Genomic DNA, 22,269 nt, shown 5'->3' with positions numbered 1-22,269 from the left:
GCTCTCAGGAGGGAGATGCTGCAGCAGGCTGCCACGACCGCGGCGCCAGGTAACCTGACCTGAGGTGCATGTTTTTTGGATGATGGGAGGAAGCCGGAGAACCCGGAGAGAACCCACGCAAGCACAGGGAGAACATGCAAACTCCGCACAGAAAGGCCCAGGACCGGATTCAAACCTGGAACCTTTTTGCTGTGAGGTGACAATGCTAACCACTGCACCACCGTGCCGCCCTTGTGACAGGAAGCTGCGTTGTGGCCCCGCCCTCTTCCTTTCCTCACTGCCATAGCAACACTTCCCACTAAATCCTGTCACATTGATCTTGATTGATTTGAAAGATAAGCCTTGTTTGGAGGTGCGGTGGCCTCGGCCATCACTGAAGGAAAAACAAAACCATGAAAACAGGAAGCACGGCTCTGAAAGGTGCGTCTTGTACAATTATTGTGTGGGAGGACTTTTTATGATGATGGGGGGGTGGGGGGTAAAAAACAACCATGTTTAATGGTCTGTAAACCTCATCTTCCTCCCTCTTCATCAGCTGCAGCTTCTTCCCCTCATGAAGTTCACAGCCTGTCACTCATCTTCTTAATATCTTCAATTGGGAGGATTTAACTTCATGTTTTGAAACATTTGGATTTTATTCCAGTTTCACTCTGTTTTGTTGAAGCTCGTGTTTGAACCACTCGAGTGGCAGAAAGTCGGACAGAATCGAGCGTTCACGTTACGTAGTTCTACTTTCGATCTCGTCTTTCCACTACTTACATAACCAACGATACAAATGGTTATTTTTACCATGTCAGAGTGTTTAGCCATTAATTTAAACGTTAGCTGTTACTTTTAACACCTAGTGATTTATTTCTTACTATTAGCTTTCTATTAAAGCTGGTTTCTAGCTGTTATTTTTAGCGAACTATTCCAACTATTTATCCGTTACTGAGCTAACTGTCTGAACAGCTTATCCGTTGTTCTTAGCGAACGACTTACACATTTCTCCGCTATCTTACTTTTAGTCAGCTGGTCAAACTGCAAATCGATTATTTTTTGTGAACAATTTTAATTGTTCATCAGTTACTTTGGCTTCAAACTAAAACATTTGTCTATTACTTTTAGTTTAGGGGAACTGTTAATTAATCACTTTTAGCTATTTGAATTTTTTTAATCTATTATTTTTAGAAAACGATTGGAAGCATCTATCCATTTCTTTTGAACCGTTTAAACTATAAATAATGTGAATTCTTCCAAAAATCTGATTTTAACTCGCATGGAAGTAAAAAACCTTCAATGTCTTGTGAGGTTGAAATTCCAATTCAAGTCTTGAATGCGCCGAGCTGCTTCCATCTGAGGACTAACAACAGGCCTCCTGCTCCGTTTCATTATTGATAGGACATATTGACCTGTTTGTCTCTTCACTGATGAGAATGATTTACCTTCTTGTTTGTCCTCGCTGAGCTGAGAAGAATCCAGATACCGACTCGTTAAAAACACACCGCTTCATCCTCAGCATGTTCTCAGTCTGAACAACAGAACCACACTATTGATGCACCTGCAACATTTCATCAAAACCCACAGATAAAAAAAAAAATACACATTTTTGTCACAAAACCTTCCATTTTGTGCTTCTTTTGATTTCGATCTCTCATTCCCGGGGGAAATATTGAACCTTTTGCTCTAATACATTTATCTCGTCCAGGATTACATAATTAAATGCACAGTTACAGATTGAACTGGTGGTATTTGGCTCGTGACCCCTTACAAAAAGTATTTTCACGGTAAACCTTTCGGATATTTCATTGAAATAATTAAAACTCAATGAAGATAATATACCAACTATTTAAATTAAAAGATCAAGTTAAAAAATGCATACAGGTTTGTCTCATAAAACTCGTCCTTTTCCAGCATCGTAAATCACTTGATGACCCCTAATATTTACCCTGTGAGCCTTTTAAAGGGGCCCGACCCCTGGTTTGGGAACCAGTGCATTGAACCAGCTGAACAAGTCGTTAGAAATCAGTAACATCTTGAGCAGCTTCAGCAGTAACATGTAACTTTTACAGTGATGCATCAGGATCAACAATCTAATAACATCATATACATATTAATAACGCATCCAGGGGAGACATTTTTCTGCAGAACCAGTTTTACTTTTGATACTTCAGTACTTTTACTTAGGTTGAATTTTACATGCATTAAAGGGTCTGAAGAATTCTTTCTCCACTTCCAGCTACCTTCTCAAAAACGCAGCTGAGATTAAAAAGTATAAATCTCTACGTTGACAACATTCATAAATACTGTACTTTGCTTGTGCAACTGGATAATCTGAAGTAACATATTTGTAGATTTCCTCTTTTTATTGCGTTACGTCCCTAATGGCTCATGGGATTAGTAGGGACGAACCCAAAGCAGCCCAAATAAACAAATATCTCAAGGCAGAATTTTAACAACAAACAATATTTTTATTTCATTCACTCTTACATAAAGTGGGAGAGGATGGGAAAGGTGTGGTTGTGCCAAACAATTGAAATCAATATAACAAAACTAATCCTGACTATCTACCTCTGAAACAGAACAACAAACAAAATGGATGGCTTCTCTAAATGTCACTTGACCAAAACACAAATACAGAGGGAGCACCGACCAATAAACCTCATGTTTCTAGACACAGAAAATGTCCAGGGAACCGCAGACTCACCTAATGTCCACAACCTCTCACCACGAACCTGAACATGCCGTCTCAGCATTGACAGAAATAACCAAGAATGAAGAGCTCTCGAACTCCTGAGGCTTCCTGCTTTTATTCCTGGCTCTCACTGCTGATTGGCCAGCCTGCAGTTGGTGCAACCCACGGAGCAGCGTGACCGGCTCCCACAGGTGGAACCCATCAGCTGATTGACACCTAATGTGAAATCAGGGAGAGAAAAAAAAGCAGGGCAGGAGTGAAAAAAACACAACACGTAACAATTGAAAGATTTGTTTGACCAGAAGTCATTTGCAACCAAATGTAGCCTGAAGACACAAAATAATTTGACATCTGCAGAAAATAATAGAAATTTGCCAACATTTTACTGGAAAATATTTTTATTGCCTGTGCTTAATATTACAAAACATTTCACTGCAGCTGGGAGACACGTTGTGAACTACTTTAGCTTCTAAATGCAGGGTTTGTCCTCATGAGGGGATATTTCTACAGTGCAGTATTTGATATTTGCAGTATTCGATATTTCTACAGTGCAGTACTTGATATTTGCAGTATTTGATATTTCTACAGTGCAGTACTTGATATTTGCAGTATTTGATATTTCTACAATGCAGTATTTGATATTTGCAGTATTTGATATTTCTACAGTGCAGTACTTGATATTTGCAGTATTTGATATTTCTACAGTGCAATACTTGATATTTGCAGTATTTGATATTTCTACAATGCAGTATTTGATATTTGCAGTATTTGATATTTCTACAGTGCAATACTTGATATTTGCAGTATTTGATATTTCTACAGTGCAGTACTTGATATTTGCAGTATTTGATATTTCTACAATGCAGTATTTGATATTTGCAGTATTTGATATTTCTACAGTGCAGTACTTGATATTTGCAGTATTTGATATTTCTACAGTGCAATACTTGATATTTGCAGTATTTAATATTTCTACAGTGCAGTACTTGATATTTGCAGTATTTGATATTTCTACATTTGATATTTCTACAGTGCAGTACTTGATATTTGCAGTATTTGATATTTCTACAGTGCAGTACTTGATATTTGCAGTATTTGATATTTCTACAGTGCAGTACTTGATATTTGCAGTATTTAATATTTCTACAGTGCAGTACTTGAACTTTTACTTCAGTAAGATATCTTCCACCTCCGTTGGGGATACGGCCTCATAGGAAACAGTTTGTTGGTCCTCCTGATCTGAACGTAGCCTCCTCGTGCCCCATATAATTATTTTTGTCTATAGAACGAGCCCTCGTGAAAACTCATTCAGCACGCTGTGATATAATCGACCAAATGTTTGAAGATCCTGTGTTCATGCTATATCTGTAAGAGGACAGATGGCCGTCCCTGTTGGTGCGATTTCTCCGCAGCTTCTCCAAACTAATACACCCGGCATATGGACATGCATCACAGGGTAGGGACTGGCACCGGGCCCTGAGGAGAGCACGCTGACAGGACGAGGGGGGATGCGGGATGCGGGATGCGGGATGCGGTGCGGTTTCCCCAAAAAAAAAGAAAAGGCCGGTCAGTCGCCCGGAAACACTCAAGACCCAAAAGTCCTGAGTGGGCACATTTCACTTCCATAAATGTTCCCACGTCTCAGGAAAGTGAACCTGCAGGCGCTTCGCTGGCAGGGTGCGTCCAACAACACCGGGCAGAAAGGTGGAGGGGGGGGGGGCAGTTTATCCTCATTTAAGGACAACCTTGGTCCAAAGGTATCTGGGTGATTTCCTTGTGCGTTGTCTCTGTTCCCTTATCAGGAGTGTACTTCAGCTCTCCTTCTGCCCCCCCCCCACCACCACCACCACCACCACCACCACCACCACATCCCTGGACCCGTCCCAGCTGAAGGGATTAATGGCCTTCTGAAGGAATGGGAATCCAAAAACCTACTACTTGGGTAAAATTACATTTTTACAGCTGCCGTGTCGATGCCATCAATCTGTGGCGATGACAGTCACGGGGAGGAAAAAAAGGACCTCTGTATCAATTGCTTGCTTGTCTGGAGGTATTTATCCTGTCAGAGCCGGACTGAAATAACAGTCGATGGTGGGAAAAAAAGAATTGGCAACTGCACACTCTGTGCTGCCATCATGTGGTGGAAGGTGGCAACATCGCTTTCCTCAACTCTGGAGCTGCTGTCTGGCAACATCGTTGTTTCCACATCAGATAGTTCCCATAATAAAATATTTCTGAAACAAGAATTAACTTTAATAACATGATTAAAGGAACATTTTTAAAAGTAATAAATTATTAGATCTGCAGTGGGCTCACAAATTCTGAGATAACTAATTTAGATGCTTCTTATCTTCATTAGTTGTCTCAGAATTTTACTTTCATTTTGAATTCAATAGATTTTGTTTCATTGAAAACGATATCATCTTAACAACCGGTTATGGCGAGAATAAAAAACAAACAGAATTACGGGCACTGATGGAACAATAACGGCCCAAAGTAGTTGATTGTTCTTAAAAACCTTCAGTCCGGCTGTGATCTGATCTGAAAGCCGCTCTTTGTATAAAACAACCATTTGACTTCAGACACTTTCACATAGTTGTGATGATGTTTCCCACGATCACAATACGTTTTAGTCATCAATGCTCCACTGGAAACTTGAGGCGCAGCCATGTTTCTAACAACGGCTGCAAAAAAAGCCTCAGATGAGTCGAACAAATTCATCACCTGAACGCTGCTTCAAAGGAAGAATGCAACTTAAGGAAATCGCACCTTTGGTACATTTAGTCCTTAATCGTCAAACTTTCAGAATAATTTGAGGTTTACGTGTAAATATGAGCCGATGCTCGAGGTGGTGTCGGACCTTTGTACCCAACAACAACTCAGAGAAAACGGTTTCCAATTTAAGGTTTTATTATTTGGAAAATGAAGTCTCAAAAATTCAAGATACATTTGAATAACAAGTGCACACAAATTCAAAGTGAGGTGTAATATATGGCATAATAATGCTTAAGATCCGCCAAAATGTTTTGTTTACACCAAGAACCAGCAGCAGGAAAATCCATATCAGCAAAGTCGACAGGTTCAAGTAAGACATGTAATTACAGTTTGTTAGTCCTTTAAATTAAAAGCAATTCAAGAGAAAAAAAAATATCTTAAAAGACGGAATTCATGAGCAATTATTTATCAACAGGAAAAGTCAAATATCGAGCAAAATTAGATCATTAAAATTACAACATGACGTTGGCGTAATGTGCATCCTCAAACTTAACTTAAATAGATCCTGAAAATATTTAACAAGTTTATTTTACAAAGCATTTAACACTGATGAACAAAAAAGAGCTGATGGCAGCAAAGAACACAAAATAACTCCACGAAAAGAATCACTGTTGTGAAAATATTAAAAAACAAAAAAACAATCGCAACCAAAAGAACATTCTGACAATTAACACTAAAACTGGATTTGTGAAAAGCAGTTCTGGCCGAGTTCACGTCATTATTTCAGCCCGGGATCACGTAAGTGATTGAAAAATCAAAAAGCACAACGTTTTACATTTTCTGCGATTGCTTCCAGTTAAAGATGGGCGGTAACGATACGTACCTGAATCCACGTTTCTACAACCAGAACCTAAACGAAGCAACATCACGTGTTAAATACAGGAAGGTGGATTATTGAAGCCTTCAAACACATCGACTCTGCAAGCAAAAACCTCAGAGTTTGAGAAGAGCACGTACACTTCAAACCCATCGAGATTTATTTTCTGCGAACTGCAGTATTTAGAGATTATGTACAACATGGAGGCTGCAGTCTGTTGGCATCTGAATATCGCTGAATGTTAAAAGTTAGTTGGCTCAGTTACAGTTCATAAATATTTGAACCCAAACGACAAGCAAACTACGTCACCTAAAATCTACTACTTCCTAATCCCATCATCTGTGGCATCCGCAAAAACAAAAACATGTACATATATTTCAAAAAACTACTTTACACCACATGTCCAGTATGTGTGCCCCCCCCCCCCCCCTAAATCACACTGCCCGGAGGAGGATATTCATGGTTAAAGCGGTGGAACTACATCAGACTCAAACCGAGGACATTTCAAGGTGCAGACAAGTTATTGGTCGTCGGGTGGAAATCCAAAGAAAGAAAACGTCTGTTGGTCGGACGACATGCAGAGAAGCTCGTCGCTCGTTTACGCAGCAGGAAACCCACGGTACTCAAAATCAAGGCTGGGTCGCGATACCAACAAGCGGCACTTCTCAGTATAACGAGTCATCCTTTCATGCATAAGTATCCAGGTGTTCACAGCTGGAGCATCGTTTGTTCTGGACAGGTCGCGGTAGTTTCTGAGTCTCAGGTGAAGGTGTGCGTTTGGTTTCTCAGTGTTTCGTCGGGTCCGTTCGTGTTGATGGTGACCGTGTTTCTTCATCCGCCCTCCACATGATTCTGTGTCCCGACGTGTCTGGAACGGCATCGACTGCAGCGACAGACTATAGGAAAGCACTCGGGTTTGCTCGTGGATCCTTCTGGTTTCGGTAGCGCACGGCGAGCCACACCCCCAGAATCTGTGAGTGGAGGATCAAACATGTCAGAGGAGGACATGAAGGGCACGAACACTTTGATTTGGTTCTGTTAACCAGCCTGAAAGAGACGAGTGACCACGTTGTACATTTACACTGTTTTCTGGAACAGTTTTGGTTATTTCACACTTAGATTGAATGTAAAGACGGATGAGATGGTGGAAATGGGTGGAGCAAAACATTTTTGATCCTTTTTCTTTACTTTTAATACATTTTTGGGGGATTTTCTTACTTTATTAAACGAGACAGTGAAGTAGAGATGGGAAATGGGGAAGAGAGCTGAGGACTGACATGCAGGAAATGGTTGTTCCAGCCTGGACTTGAACCGGCGACTCGATGCTCAGAGCACATGGCTCAGCTGGTATCCTGGGACACCGCTGTACTGTTTTTAATACAGATTTTTTTAAATCCATTTAAGGAACAAAGAAAAATGACGTCACACGTTAGTTTTCATGCAGTTTAGAGGGGCAGAGTGTAACCAGGTTGTTTCCTGTAGCTACAATTAATCGACGTCCCCTGAACATCTCGCATGCAAATTATTGCACGACGCCATAGTTTCCCAATATTTCAGTAAATGTGTCACATGCCATCTTGCCGGCGGCCCAGCGAGACCACCAGCTACTGTAGTGCAACTCAGACAAATATGTGACCAAAAATGTGTTTGAAAAGCGTTAAATAAGGCGCTGAAATATTTTCCGAGATTGAAACCGTGTGATTTTATTTTTCTGGGCGGGGCTTCTAAGTAGAAGCTACACATGTAAAATGACCAGGCATTTTACGATGCTAAATACTCTCCGACCGATTCAGTCGGTGCATTCAAAGTATCGAAGTTTGGTACCCGGTCACAGAAAAGGCTGCTGCCATCTTCAACTGGTGACGATTAGACTTTAAATGTCAAAGGTTAAAGGTCACCGTGACCTCCCATTCGTCACAGCAACCTCTGTGCTGTTCTCTGAGCTGATAACTGTGTTCCTAGTAGCAGAAGACACAAACACACTGTCATCCAAAAACATGCACCTCAGGTCAGGTTACCTGGCGCTGCGCTAGTGGCAGCCTGTTGCAGCAGCTCCCCCCTGAGAGCCCCCCTGCTGTAGTGAAGACATTTCCCCTCGGGGATTAATAAAGTGAAATAAAAAAATTAAAAAAATAAAAAATTAAAAAAATCTGAAGCTTCTCAGAGGATCTGAAATAAATCCTCTGGATGAGTGAGCTCTGGAACAGTTCTGCTCCTTTTAAATACTTAAATGCGACACGTTATATCAATATTTTATTTGAACAATTATCCCATTTATTATTTGCAATCTTCTGTTCATATTTCAGGCATCAGCAAATTGCAATAGAAATGGGCCGCCATAAAAAAATATTACTATATAATATAAACTTTTTGTTTAGTTTTAAATAACAGTAATGTTGTTTCATATCACTTGAAGGCTCCATTGTTTTTTCAAATAAAAGAGATCACGTTAAAACACATTTACTTCATGGTTTGGTTTTGCTTTTACGGTGATTTTGATAATAATATCCAGAATATTTGTGCCGACTGGTATCGTGACAGCTCTGATATGATCCAAAACTGATTCTATTTATAATACGAGTCTGGACACATGGATGTAAACTGAGACTTAACTTGTTGTCCGAGGCGTTTAACAGCGAAGCGTAATTCTAGTTTTATTGGTTTTAATTGCGTTTATCGTTATAGTCAAGTCAGTTTTTTTTACGGTACTTCTAAACCAATCATAAGTTGACTAAAGTGCTACACAGCATCAAACAGAATTTTAAAAAAGCAATTAAATTGAATTACAACGCACATGTTCTACCTTAGAGACCAGGAGAGTAGATGTTATGTAGTGGTGCGATATACTATCAGGAGTTTGCACACGGTGTCTTTATTTTGAAAATTGACAGGATGCTCTAAGCCGTGCTGCTTCGTGCAGCTTGACGTGGCTGCCGTCAAAAATAGATGAGTGTGTATTTTTAGCAGAACAGAGCAGCGAGTTGTTGTGCGGTGCTGCTGAAACACGCGGTGGGTGGAATTACAAGCATCAACTAGAACAACTGCGATCAGCTTGCAGCGGCCGCGGTGAAATCCAGCTTTTAGAAATCTCAAATCAAAGCAATTGTGGACTCTGTTCACACTTTCCATTTGACTAAAGTCCAGATAGTGTGCGACTGTTTGTGTTTGCCCGGACGCTGACCTCTGTGAAGCTGAAGAAGAGTCCGACGCCCCCGAGGATCTTCAGAGCCTCTGTCGCATGAGTCAGCATCTTTTCCCCGCAGGTTGAACAGTCATTCCTCTTTTTGCATGGCTGCGGAGAAAGAAAAAAAAAAGGCCTTTAGTGTTCAGCAGAGTGAGTCAACGCCAGTATTAGCAACCAAAATCTATTCTGAGAGCAACAGTGAGTGGCCTACTTTTTCCTATTTAGTGCTTAAAGGAAATGCTTATGTGCCTTTTATTCAGCGAGACATGCTGTGTAACAGGAAATACACTGTAGTCTGGGATGCAGACTGTAGAGTGACATAATAAAGAATACATCTATCAAAGAATAAGGAAATGATTGTAAAAGCAAAGACAATATGTTAAAAGCAAATACAATACGTTAAAAACAAAGACAATACCTTGAAAGCAAAGACAATACGATAAAAACAAAGGCAATACGTTAAGAGCAAAGACAATACGATAAAAACAAATACAATACGTTAAGAGCAAAGACAATACGATAAAAACAAAGACAATACGTTAAAAGCAAAGACAATACGATAAAAACAAAGGCAATACGTTAAAAGCAAAGACAATACGATAAAAACAGACAATACGTTAAAAGGAAATACAATACGATAAAAACAAAGACAATACGATAAAAACAAAGACAATACGTTAAAAGCAAAGACAACACGATAAAAACAAAGGCAATACGTTAAAAGCAAAGACAATACGATAAAAACAGACAATACGTTAAAAGCAAAGACAATACGATAAAAACAAAGGCAATACGATAAAAACAAAGACAATACGATAAAAACAAAGACAATACGTTAAAAGCAAAGACAATACGATAAAAACAAAGACAATACGTTAAAAGCAAAGACAATACGATAAAAACAAAGGCAATACGTTAAGAGCAAAGACAATACGATAAAAACAAAGACAATACGTTAAGAGCAAAGACAATACGATAAAAACAAAGACAATACGTTAAGAGCAAAGACAATACGATAAAAACAAAGACAATACCTTGAAAGCAAAGACAATACGATAAAAACAAAGACAATACGTTAAAAGCAAAGACAATACGATAAAAACAGACAATACGTTAAAAGGAAATACAATACGTTAAAAACAAAGACAATACCTTAAAAGCAAAGACAATACGTTAAAAGCAAAGACAATACAATCAAAACAAAGACAATACAATCAAAACAAAGACAACACTCTTTTAAACTTTGTTTCAATTCGTTATAATGGCACTCCTATGGCTCCACATCAGACCACATATAATGTGGATTAACCTGAAGCAAATAGTTTAATTACGTAACAGTTCAAATAAGTTACCTGCACTGCTGAAAGATTTTTTTAAATTTTCCATGACAGTGTTTATCTTTTCTAGTGGCTGTACCAATGAAAAATGTGAAATGTAAAACTTACGGCGAGGCAGTTTTTAACGTCCTTATCGTACTGCGAGCGGCTGTCCTTGGTGTTGAGCAGCCCGCAGCAGTCCAGCTGGTTCTCCAGGTCCGTCTTCGTCTTATTTTCCAACATCCCCCACGTAGAGTTCAGAAGCGCCTCCTAGAAAAGCCCCAAAAAAACAGCAAATACCAGACGTAAAAAAGAAAAATAGTATTCATATAGACATAAATATATTTATTTTCAAATGATACACGGTGTTAAGCCCACCTGCTGGCCGCGGTTCATCGCCAGGCAGGAACACGAAACACCGAATTGGAACAAGAACACTATGAACAGGATGACCATGTACTGAGGAGGAGGTCAAAGAAACAGCAAAGCAGCAACATGACAAAAACTTTCAACACATTCAGGACAGCTAACCCACATTTTCAACCACAACTGAGCAGATAACCACGTGAACGAGGCTGCATATCAGAGTCCTGTTTGGAATTCAGAAGGTTCAGAGTCGATTCCTTCAGATAGATGCTTTTCAGAAATCATCCTCAACATCCAACAATGAGCTACAAATTGCGTCCTTGAAAATAAGATTGTGTAAAATGCACATGTCGGCTAAACTGTGGTCATAAATATCAGATTCCCATTCATATTTTTATGACGTTTCCACAGTTTGACTATTTTAAATGACAACTTCTCATTGCACCTCCTTCCTCTGCTGTGGTTCAATGGTACATGGATGGAGAATTAGTGCATCAATGGTGCATTGTTTATTTCAATTATTAGTATCTGTCACAGTTAGTATTTTCTTTGCATATTTAAGTTGTTATATCATATCTGACCTGGGAAATAATGTGTTCCAATGTTCAATGCTAAGAAATAGCTCCTCTTCCTCATACGGTTTATGTATAATATCAAACTATCAGGCTTACATTACAATAGTGTTGGAGCTATTAGTTGTGTTTAGTAATTAAACCTTTATTTGTTTATTTTGTTGACGTTTCATTTAAGGAATTTCATGTACTACATTATCAGGATCATTAATTAGTTTCAGTAATTGTTAATGCTTTTATTTTGAAAGCACTGGGCAGCTGGGGCACCTCAGGTGAATCTACATATATGGGTATGCAGTTATAGCAGACACCGGGGGGGAGTTTGTCCTGTTTTTTTTTTTGCCATCGTAAGAGGCAGCGTTTGTTTGCTTGCTTGCTTGAAATGGTAAAATACACCTTGTGAAACGTTATGCTTGCCTTGTGACCTTTTCCCTGCAAAAGATCTGTTCCTTGGTGCCTCAGTCGCCATTTGAATTACAGCTTTGATTTTATTTTTGTTTGTTGTTAAGTCTGAGGACAAATCACACACAAATACCATCGTCAACTAAAATCTGGGAGCCCGAGTTTTCACAGTGACAGTTTACAGGCCTCTAGTGACTCAAGACAGCAAACAAATAAGACAAATAACCATTTAGTTCAAGCTGTAATAACTCCACAAAGCAAAATTTTACACATCATGCTGAACCACTTACTACAAACAAACCAAAACATTTAGCACAGATAAAAATGCCAAAATGCAAAGATCAATCTCTAGAATTTAAGAATAAATCATAGAAATCAATTATCCGTGTAATTTTTTTTAAATCCAGGCCTGTGAATCTGTAAACGTGTCAGTGAAGAGAAAGGATACGAAGAAGAGCATCACTTGGTGGTGGTTCATCGCTCCGATGAGTCCGACGATGGCGATGAGCAGCAGGAAGACACCCACCGCGATCACACCGCCGATGATGTGGATGCTCGACACCAGGCCGAATCCTTTCCCCCATGCTGCTACTCCTATCAGCAGCAGCCCCACCAGCTGGGGGGAGGAGGGAATTAAGATTATTAAATCATAACGACGGGAAGACCCTCATAACGACAGGAAGACCCTCATAACAACAGGAAGACGACGGGAAGACGACGGGAAGACCCTCATAACGACAAGAAGATGATGGGAAGACCCTCATAACGATGGGAAGACAACGGGAAGATCATCATAACGACAAGAAGATGACGGGAAGACCCTCATAACGACGGGAAGACAACGGGAAGACCCTCATAACGACGGGAAGACCCTCATAACGACAAGAAGATGATGGGAAGACCCTCATAACGATGGGAAGACAACGGGAAGACCATCATAACGACAAGAAGATGACGGGAAGACCCTCATAACGACGGGAAGACAACGGGAAGACCCTCATAACGACGGGAATACCCTCATAACGACAGGAAGACCCTCATAACGACGGGAAGACCCTCATAACAACGGGAAGACGACGGGAAGACCCTCATAACGACGGGAAGACGACGGGAAGACCCTCATAACGACAGGAAGACCCTCATAACGACGGGAAGACCCTCATAACAACGGGAAGACGACGGGAAGACCCTCATAATGACGGAAAGACGACGGGAAGACCCTCATAACGACAGGAAGACCCTCATAACAACAGGAAGACGACGGGAAGACGACGGGAAGACCCTCATAACGACGGGAAGACCCTCATAACGACAAGAAGATGATGGGAAGACCCTCATAACGATGGGAAGACAACGGGAAGACCCTCATAACGACAAGAAGATGATGGGAAGACCCTCATAACGATGGGAAGACAACGGGAAGATCATCATAACGACAAGAAGATGACGGGAAGACCCTCATAACGACGGGAAGACAACGGGAAGACCCTCATAACGACGGGAAGACCCTCATAACGACAAGAAGATGATGGGAAGACCCTCATAACGATGGGAAGACAACGGGAAGACCATCATAACGACAAGAAGATGACGGGAAGACCCTCATAACGACGGGAAGACCCTCATAACGACGGGAAGACCCTCATAACGACAGGAAGACCCTCATAACAACGGGAAGACCCTCATAACGACGGGAAGACCCTCATAACGACAGGAAGACCCTCATAACGACGGGAAGACCCTCATAACAACGGGAAGACGACGGGAAGACCCTCATAACGACGGGAAGACGACGGGAAGACCCTCATAACGACAGGAAGACCCTCATAACGACGGGAAGACCCTCATAACAACGGGAAGACGACGGGAAGACCCTCATAATGACGGAAAGACGACGGGAAGACCCTCATAACGACAGGAAGACCCTCATAACGACGGGAAGACCCTCATAACAACGGGAAGACGACGGGAAGACCCTCATAACGACGGGAAGACGACGGGAAGACCCTCATAACGACAGGAAGACCCTCATAACGACGGGAAGACCCTCATAACGACTGGAAGACGACGGGAAGACCCTCAATGACGGGAAGACGATGGGAAGACCCTCATAACGACGGGAAGACGACGGGAAGACCCTCATAATGACGGAAAGACGACGGGAAGACCCTCATAACGACAGGAAGACCCTCATAACGACGGGAAGACGACGGGAAGACCCTCATAATGACGGAAAGACGACGGGAAGACCCTCATAACGACTGGAAGACGTCGGGAAGACCCTCATAACGACAGGAAGACCCTCATAACGATGGGAAGACCCTCATAACGACTGGAAGATGACGATGATATCTATCAACTAGTGTTGTGATTCTATATCACATATATCTATCAGCTAGTGTTGTGATTCTATATCGCATATCTATCAACTAGTGTTGTGTGATTCTATATCACATATATCTATCAACTAGTGTTGTGATTCTATATCACATATATCTATCAACTAGTGTTGTGATTCTATATCACATATATCTATCAACTATTGTGTGATTCTATATCACATATATCAATCAACTAGTGTTGTGATTCTATATCACATATATCTATCAGCTAGTGTTGTGATTCTATATCGCATATCTATCAACTAGTGTTGTGTGATTCTATATCACATATATCTATCAACTAGTGTTGTGATTCTATATCACATATATCTATCAACTAGTGTTGTGATTCTATATCACATATATCTATCAACTATTGTGTGATTCTATATCACATATATCAATCAACTATTGTTGTGATTCTATATCACATATATCTATCAACTAGTGTTGTGATTCTATATCACATATATCTATCAACTAGTGTTGTGTGATTCTATATCACATATATCTATCAACTGGTGTTGTGATTCTATATCACATATATCTATCAACTAGTGTTGTGATTCTATATCACATATATCTATCAACTGGTGTTGTGGTTCTATATCACATATATCTATCAACTAGTGTTGTGATTCTATATCACATATATCAATCAACTATTGTTGTGATTCTATATCACATATATCTATCAACTAGTGTTGTGATTCTATATCACATATATCTATCAACTAGTGTTGTGTGATTCTATATCACATATATCTATCAACTGGTGTTGTGATTCTATATCACATATATCTATCAACTATTGTTGTGATTCTACATCACATATATCTATCAACTATTGTTGTGATTCTACATCACATATATCTATCAACTAGTGTTGTGATTCTATATCACATATATCTATCAACTAGTGTTGTGTGATTCTATATCACATATATCTATCAACTATTGTGATTCTATATCACATATATCTATCAACTAGTGTTGTGTGATTCTATATCACATATATCTATCAACTAGTGTTGTGATTCTATATCACATATATCTATCAACTAGTGTTGTGATTCTATATCACATATATCTATCAACTAGTGTTGTGTGATTCTATATCACATATATCTATCAACTAGTGTTGTGTGATTCTATATCACATATATCTATCAACTATTGTGATTCTATATCACATATATCTATCAACTATTGTTGTGATTCTATATCACATATATCTATCAACTAGTGTTGTGTGATTCTATATCACATATATCTATCAACTAGTGTTGTGTGATTCTATATCACATATATCTATCAACTATTGTTGTGATTCTATATCACATATATCTATCAACTAGTGTTGTGTGATTCTATATCACATATATCTATCAACTAGTGTTGTGATTCTATATCACATATATCTATCAACTAGTGTTGTGTGATTCTATATCACATATATCTATCAACTAGTGTTGTGATTCTATATCACATATATCTATCAACTAGTGTTGTGATTCTATATCACATATATCTATCAACTAGTGTTGTGTGATTCTATATCACATATATCTATCAACTAGTGTTGTGATTCTATATCACATATATCTATCAACTAGTGTTGTGTGATTCTATATCACATATATCTATCAACTAGTGTTGTGTGATTCTATATCACATATATCTATCAACTAGTGTTGTGATTCTATATCACATATATCTATCGTCCATCAGTTTGATTGACAGCGCCCCGGTCACGTGAGTGAGTGTAAACAGTGCGCGGTACCAGCTGACATGTTGGATCAGAGTCAGCTGAGCGGCCTCTCGGCTAACAGCTAACGGCTAACAGCTAACAGCTAACGGCTAACAGCAGCCTTTACACGCATAATGGCGCTAGCTAACGGGCTAGCTGGGACGCTAAGGGCAGCTGCTACTTTCTACCTGCTCCGCTAACCTCCACCACGTAACGCGAGACTTTAATACATCACTGCTAGAACGGGATACATCCCGGAAATCAGCTGTGGAACCAAACCAGAGGATCAGAAGGGAAATGAAATCACCAGCAATGTTTTCGGAGCTAACTGCTAGCTCGCCTGCTAGCTTCATCCTGACGCGAGCTATCCGAAGCTAGCGTGGCTAGCTCGAACTTAGCATGAATGTCCGCCTACTCACCATGTAAACCACGTTCAGGGAGCACAGCGCGTTCTTGGAGCAGGTGAAGCCGCCGCAGACCATCTTCAGTCCGGTGGAGACGGAAGGAGCTTGTCCTCTGACGCAGCGGGTCGTGACGTCAGAGTGACTCAGTCCGGTGGAGACGGAAGGAGCTTGTCCTCTGACGCAGCAGGTCGTGACGTCAGAGTGACGACACCGTTCTCTGAAGTCAAACAACAACAAACCCGGAACTTTAAAACGCTTACAGACATTTAAATGTCACATTCAAGGAATTTCTCACATTTAACAGTTCAAGTTTAAGTTAAGTTAAAGTAGAACTAAATACATTTACTCAGGTGCTGTACTCAAGTATAAATTCGAGGTATTTGTACTTCACTTGAGTTTTTCTATTTACTGCAACTTTACACGTGTACTCCTTGTGTGAGGGCAAAGATAAAAAACAACAACATTCATTTCCAAATTAGGTGATTTTATATTTGAACTTTTCTAACCAACTGAATGATTAAATGTTTCTTTATACGTTGAGAAAACTATTCTCCTTTTTACTTGGATTCACTGGAAAATGTCCCGAAGCTGAAAACAGTTTTGTTTTTGTAGCGCTGCACGGTTCTCACAGGAAACTACAAACTACAGGAAGTAATACTGAGTCAGCTGACGACAAAACTAATGAACGCAAATGTGTTTAAACTTTAATAACCACAGCAGTGAGCTGTACTTCATCCTGCCTGATGAGAGGTCATGTTTCCACGTGTGCTGGAGATACGAGCCACCGATCAGCAGACGTGAAGCTTCAACATGAAACAGTTGGCTGAACACAAAATATGAGGCGAAAGGTTCTGGATGTTGTCGTCTTCGTCTGTGAGTTCGAGGCTAAAAAACGCGACTGTGATATAAATGATGAGGTTTTTTTCTGACGTTCTCTCTGCAGCCGTTACCGTGCCGTTGTGCCGTGACACGGCGGCAGTCAGAGTGAAGCGTCTGGTTTGAAATAAGGAAGTGAACTGAGTTCAGTTGAACCTGCAGAGGAAACTGTTCATTGTGTGATGTGACGTTTGTGGTCCGCAGAGCGACAGAGACGCAGACGCCTTCGCTTCTCTCTGACGCCTCGTCTTAACTTGGAGTTCTTCTCGTTGGACCGAACTCAGCCGGGAGCTCAAATGGGCTGAAGCTTCTTCTCTTTGCCATCGATCCAGGGCGTCCGGACAGGATGAACAGCAACAGCAAGTCGCCGAGCTCGGCCGCGATCAAAGCCGAGATCAAGAGGCACGAAAATGTCCAGCGAGCTTTGGAGCGTCTGAGCCGGCAGTGTGAACGCGTGGACGACCTGCAGCTCAAATCTGGACTCAAAGTTTTCCTCCACAGCCTTCAAGGTGAGATCCACTTTCCTGCAGCTTCTCACTGCTGTTGGTCACCTGAACTCTGTTCACACGTCACTGACAGAAAGATCTTTAATACATGTAGATGTGTTGAGGAAACGTTGGGTGGTTGAACAGAACCGACTGATATCTCTCTTTAGTACATGTAGATGTGTTGAGGAAACGTTGGGTGGTTGAACAGAACCGACTGATATCTCTCTTTAGTACATGTAGATGTGTTGAGGAAACGTTGGGTGGTTGAACAGAACCGACTGATATCTTCCCTCTTTGCTTCCTGTGTCAGTCGATGAGTCTTTTTTCGGGGGAACAGATGCTCCTTTTCTTTTCTCATTTCTCGTCTATATTGTGGTATTCAATTTTATCGACCGGCCTCCGAACACTGGGGCGAACCCGAAGCCGACATCCCTCAGCAAGCAGCCATCGCCATGGCAGCAGAATGAAAACCTGCTACGCGGCCTACTTCCTGTCTGCCAATCTGCAACTGCCCTCAAAGCCACTTCCTTTCAGACAAACAGCCTTTACATGAGAAGCTGATCAGCGTTTTACATCATTTCCTCATATCTTCACTTCCCCTGTTTTCTTGTCAGCGTGAAACGGTGGTTTGAACTGTTTTTTTTTGTTTTTTTTAATGTGGTCTTAAACCTTTTTGACGTCCACAGGACGAGGAAGGACTGAAATCTTAATACACAAAACTCTGTTACATGCTTTTAAAATGAGTATTATCATTAAAAAGCACTCAAACTATTTAAAGTGAGAAGATTCTCCATGAAAAATGGTGTAGTCTCTTTCTAACCACTAAACTTAAAGGGAAATGTCACCAGTTTTTCCTTTTTCCATCATTATGAGTCTAATTGACTGATGGAGACAACAATATCTCCCAAATATGGTCTGTGCCATATTAAATATTGTACTTCTAACTAACTGGTGTCAGATAAGCGAAGCAGAGAAGAGGATCTGATGGATCCACAAACACTGTTCATGTATGAGGTCCAGAAATTTGTGCAACATACCTGGATAAATGGCAGGTGAAGTACAAGCACCTGATCGATGAACATATCTGACATCATCAAATTATTAATAATGCAGCATCGGTGTGTCAGCAGCTTGTTTCTGTGGTCGCTGCTCTGAACCACTTTATATGAGTTTTATATGCAGGGCAGCAGATACATGTGACGGGAAGAAAAAACAAGTTCTGATCCACAAATCTGTTTTCAGGTTTTAGACTTTTGTTGAATCATTTAAACATTTACTGAAATTAAACCGTCTGAGAAGCTATAAGAGGTGACTATCAAGTCAATTCAAATTTATTTATGTGTAAAACACAACAAAAGTTGACCACATTAACACAGAGTTAAATTGAGTTGATCAATAAAAACAATTAAAATCAAACACAAGATGAAGCCAACGCCAAGTGTGGAAGCAGTAAATAAAAACTGAAATGGAGGTTAAAGGTGGAAAAGCCACTGAAAATAACCAGTTTTTTTTAACACTGGTGGACGACCTCACGAGAAGGGAAGGTTTTTCTAAAGTCCTCATTTTGGATCTTGGAACAACTAACAGTTGCAAGTTTATGGAAATATAAACTACTCAGACATCTGAGCCCAACAGATGTAAGAAGCCCAAAAACGCTCTAGTATTAATCTAACAATGTTGTATTTAAAAAACATCTTCTGAAAAGTAACTGCAGCTGTCAGGTAAATGTAGTAGAAAGTAGACGTTGTGGAGGTACAACCAAGTAAAATACCTCTAAATTGTACTTAAGCAGACTATTCGGGTATAAATGGACCAGACAGGTGAAAAAGCTCCTTTTGATTCCTTTGGTTCTTTCTCCTGTTGCTCTGCTGCTCTGAGCTGAAGGTCCGTCGGCTCCTCGGCGAGAGTTCAATCGAGCTTCGAGGTCTTTTTAGAATTTGGTAGATCTTGACACACTTTCGATCGGTGTCCTTCTGTGCGTCCAAAAACACTCAATAGAAATATTTAGTGTGTAATTAGCCTGCTGGAGTGTCGGCGCGGCGGTGAGGATCGAAGCCGGTGAATCCTCGGCGGGCTCCGAATCACTGCAGTTCACTGGTGCTAAAAAGAGAGAGAGAGAGCCAGCGACACCTCCTCTACACTTAAATAAGAGAGCAGGATGTGTTCCACTGAGCGTGTGCAAATGAAGCAGGATGGGATGGGGTGGGGGGGAGGGGGGGCAGCTCAGTGAAATGAAAAACCACCCAGCATGACCACTGTCCATCTGACAGCTCTGCTGCCCGTGTGTGTGTGTGTGTGTGTGTGTGTGTGTGTGTGTGTGTGTGTGTGTGTGTGTGTGTGTGTGTGTGACTGTAATGAGATTCACCGTGCAACAACCTGACGAGCATTTTCAACTGTCAGTCGTGTCGTCACTAAATGGATTTTTTTTCACACTCGTATGATGTCACTATGATGTCACTAATGTCACAATCCCCAAGAAGACCGTTTGGATTTTTTTCCTTGTCTGAAGCGACTGTTTTCCCTCCTTGAACCAAAGGCGGTTCTTTGTATTCAGCGCCCTCTCACTGACTGGGGGAGGCGGGCGGGCGGGGAGGGGGTGAGCAGGAAGTGACCACATTTGGACGAGCTGTGGGAGGAGCCAGCGGTGGATCTGACCAATCTGATCGGAAACCTGACGATACTACGTCCCGCCCACCGATAGCTGTAACCTGACTGCACCACAGGCCTGTCAATCAAACAGACACGCCCCCAAAAACAGGTCTTCTTGAATCTTCTTTTCTAATGAATGAGGGATTATTTTCAGATGGACCTCCAGAAAACTAAGAAGAAGGAGTGACTTTAGCTAACAACACCGAGATAACTGATGGACACATTTTATTCACTTTGGATTTGATGAGAGAAGTTGAATGGGAGTCTATGGAGCCGGAGGCTTTTTGGAGACGACCTCTAGTGGCACTCGCTGGTATTGCAGCTGAAGACACTTCTGGATCAGAACCATTTTACAGACCTGAAGCTACGAACTCTTTTATATCCAGTCAGTGGTTGCTGATAATTTATAATTAAGAACAATATTTCAAATTGTATTGGCAACATACTGTATTTGCAGGTTTTATGCATATAATTTACTGTATAAGAAAAGTAATATAACAGTAATATATGTGCTTCATTATTATCATGATTCCAAATATTGAGGTCCGATTCGCTCTCACGCTGCTGCGACTTCACTTCTGCTAATGAACACATGCCGACTACAGATCAATACTCATGTACAACACACACACACACTCGGAAACACCATTTTGATATCCTGGGAGCGATACAGAGTGTACCAAAGGCGGAGGAGGAGGAGGAGGAAGAGGAAGAAGAGGAGGAGGAAGGACATGCAGGAGATGATTGTGCCACCAGAGCCAGGAAGAATGTAACACCTTAGCAACAAACAAGCCAAGCCTCCAACTGAGGAGGAGCCACACACACACACACAGTAACACACACAGTAACACACAGTAACACACACAGTAACACACACACACACAGTAACACACACACACTCACACAGCTGAAGACAGCTGAAGCATCGTGATAAAAACGACTGTAGTAGCTGCATAAATGAGACTCATGAAAACACACCCTGTCCCAAAGTCTCTTTTATGTCCCGCCACAAACGAGCCTCCATCTTGGTCTTCGTCCTCGTGTGTGTCCTTCCCCACCAACTCTTCCTCCCCCGGTCTCCCCCTCATGTCGCAGGTCCGGTTTGTGTGTTGCACTGCTGTTTTACCACCAGCCATTACGCCGCTTCCTCCCTCCCTCCTCTCTCCGGCATGCAGGGAGAAAAGATGGAGGGGGGGGGGGGGCATAAAGAGGCTGCAGCGTCGAGGAGAGAATCAAAGGAGGGAAGAGAAGCAGCAGCAACGCTGTATGGACGGCTATCGCAGGAGGGGCGGCGGTTTTCTATGGTGTGTTAGTGTGTGAGAGGAAGTCAGTGAGCAGACGGAGGAGGAGGAGGAGGAGGAGGAGGTGTGTGTGCGATGTGCTTTGGACTCGGTGGTCCTGTGCGGCGGCGCCGTCTCTGTCCGAAGGCTCCAGAGGCGGTCGGGCAGCGCTGACTCGCCTCCAGCTGTGATGCTCCACGCCCGGCGCCATGATCCGGTCGCGCCCCTCAGTCCAGTCGGCCGAGCAGCTCCGGGCTTCCGTCGGCTTCTTCCCCCCCGAGTCCTCGTCGGATGTCCTTCCTGCCGCCGCGCTGCCCTGAACCGATGGACCGGTC

General features: G+C 41.5%; 2 protein-coding genes and 1 long non-coding RNA gene across 14 annotated transcripts in view; 1 reads left to right on the top strand and 2 right to left on the bottom strand.

Moving 5' to 3' along the window:
- Positions 1–5,561: 5,561 nt before the first annotated feature.
- On the bottom strand, positions 5,562–16,793 carry tspan31 (tetraspanin 31). Its single transcript, XM_069721935.1, has 6 exons — positions 16,657–16,793; positions 12,555–12,722; positions 11,145–11,225; positions 10,896–11,036; positions 9,448–9,558; positions 5,562–7,237 (listed from the first exon to the last, which is right to left on the bottom strand). The coding sequence occupies exons 1-6, from the start codon at positions 16,717–16,719 to the stop codon at positions 7,163–7,165; spliced, it is 639 nt and encodes a 212-aa protein (XP_069578036.1). The 5' UTR covers positions 16,720–16,793; the 3' UTR covers positions 5,562–7,162.
- Positions 12,718–14,440, bottom strand: LOC138634784 (uncharacterized). Of its 6 annotated transcripts, none has more exons than XR_011312021.1 (3): positions 13,276–14,440; positions 12,804–13,224; positions 12,718–12,772 (listed from the first exon to the last, which is right to left on the bottom strand). It is a non-coding gene; the product is annotated as an uncharacterized lncRNA (long non-coding RNA). The 6 variants fall into 6 exon arrangements; XR_011312018.1 differs by having other exon boundaries at positions 12,804–13,264; positions 13,307–14,440; XR_011312017.1 differs by having other exon boundaries at positions 12,804–13,949; positions 13,992–14,440.
- Positions 16,794–17,554: 761 nt separating the features above from the next.
- The window catches only part of agap2 (ArfGAP with GTPase domain, ankyrin repeat and PH domain 2), a 27,948-nt gene continuing 23,233 nt past the window's right edge, over positions 17,555–22,269 (top strand). For 3 of the 7 annotated variants that reach the window (XM_069721928.1, XM_069721927.1, XM_069721925.1), the window contains exon 1: positions 21,713–22,269. This exon is cut by the window's right edge and continues 1,844 nt beyond it. Coding sequence is in view for 2 of the 7 variants with exons in the window: in XM_069721932.1 (XP_069578033.1) it covers positions 17,864–18,026 (163 nt within the window). In the remaining 5 variants the exon portion in view is untranslated. Of the gene's footprint in view, positions 18,027–21,712 lie in introns of those variants that run through there. The other 4 variants (XM_069721932.1, XM_069721931.1, XM_069721929.1 and 1 more) reach the window with 3 other exon arrangements.

This window comes from Brachyistius frenatus, unplaced genomic scaffold (genome assembly GCF_029030835.1).
Source record: "Brachyistius frenatus isolate BFR_SWC_R1_liver_20210118 unplaced genomic scaffold, ASM2903083v1 Contig_278, whole genome shotgun sequence".
Classification (NCBI taxonomy): Eukaryota; Metazoa; Chordata; class Actinopteri; family Embiotocidae; genus Brachyistius; species Brachyistius frenatus.
This window is presented reverse-complemented; position numbering and strand designations above follow the sequence as displayed.

Coding starts and splice junctions, on each gene's coding strand:
- tspan31 (XM_069721935.1), bottom strand. CDS start 16,719: ATGGTCTGCGGCGGCTTCACCTGCTCCAAGAACGCGCTGTGCTCCCTG. Junction 12,723..16,656: donor CCCTGAACGTGGTTTACATG/GTGAGTAGGCGG, acceptor TCCTCCCCCCAG/CTGGTGGGGCTGCTGCTGAT. Junction 11,037..11,144: donor CGATGAACCGCGGCCAGCAG/GTGGGCTTAACA, acceptor GGGCTTTTCTAG/GAGGCGCTTCTGAACTCTAC.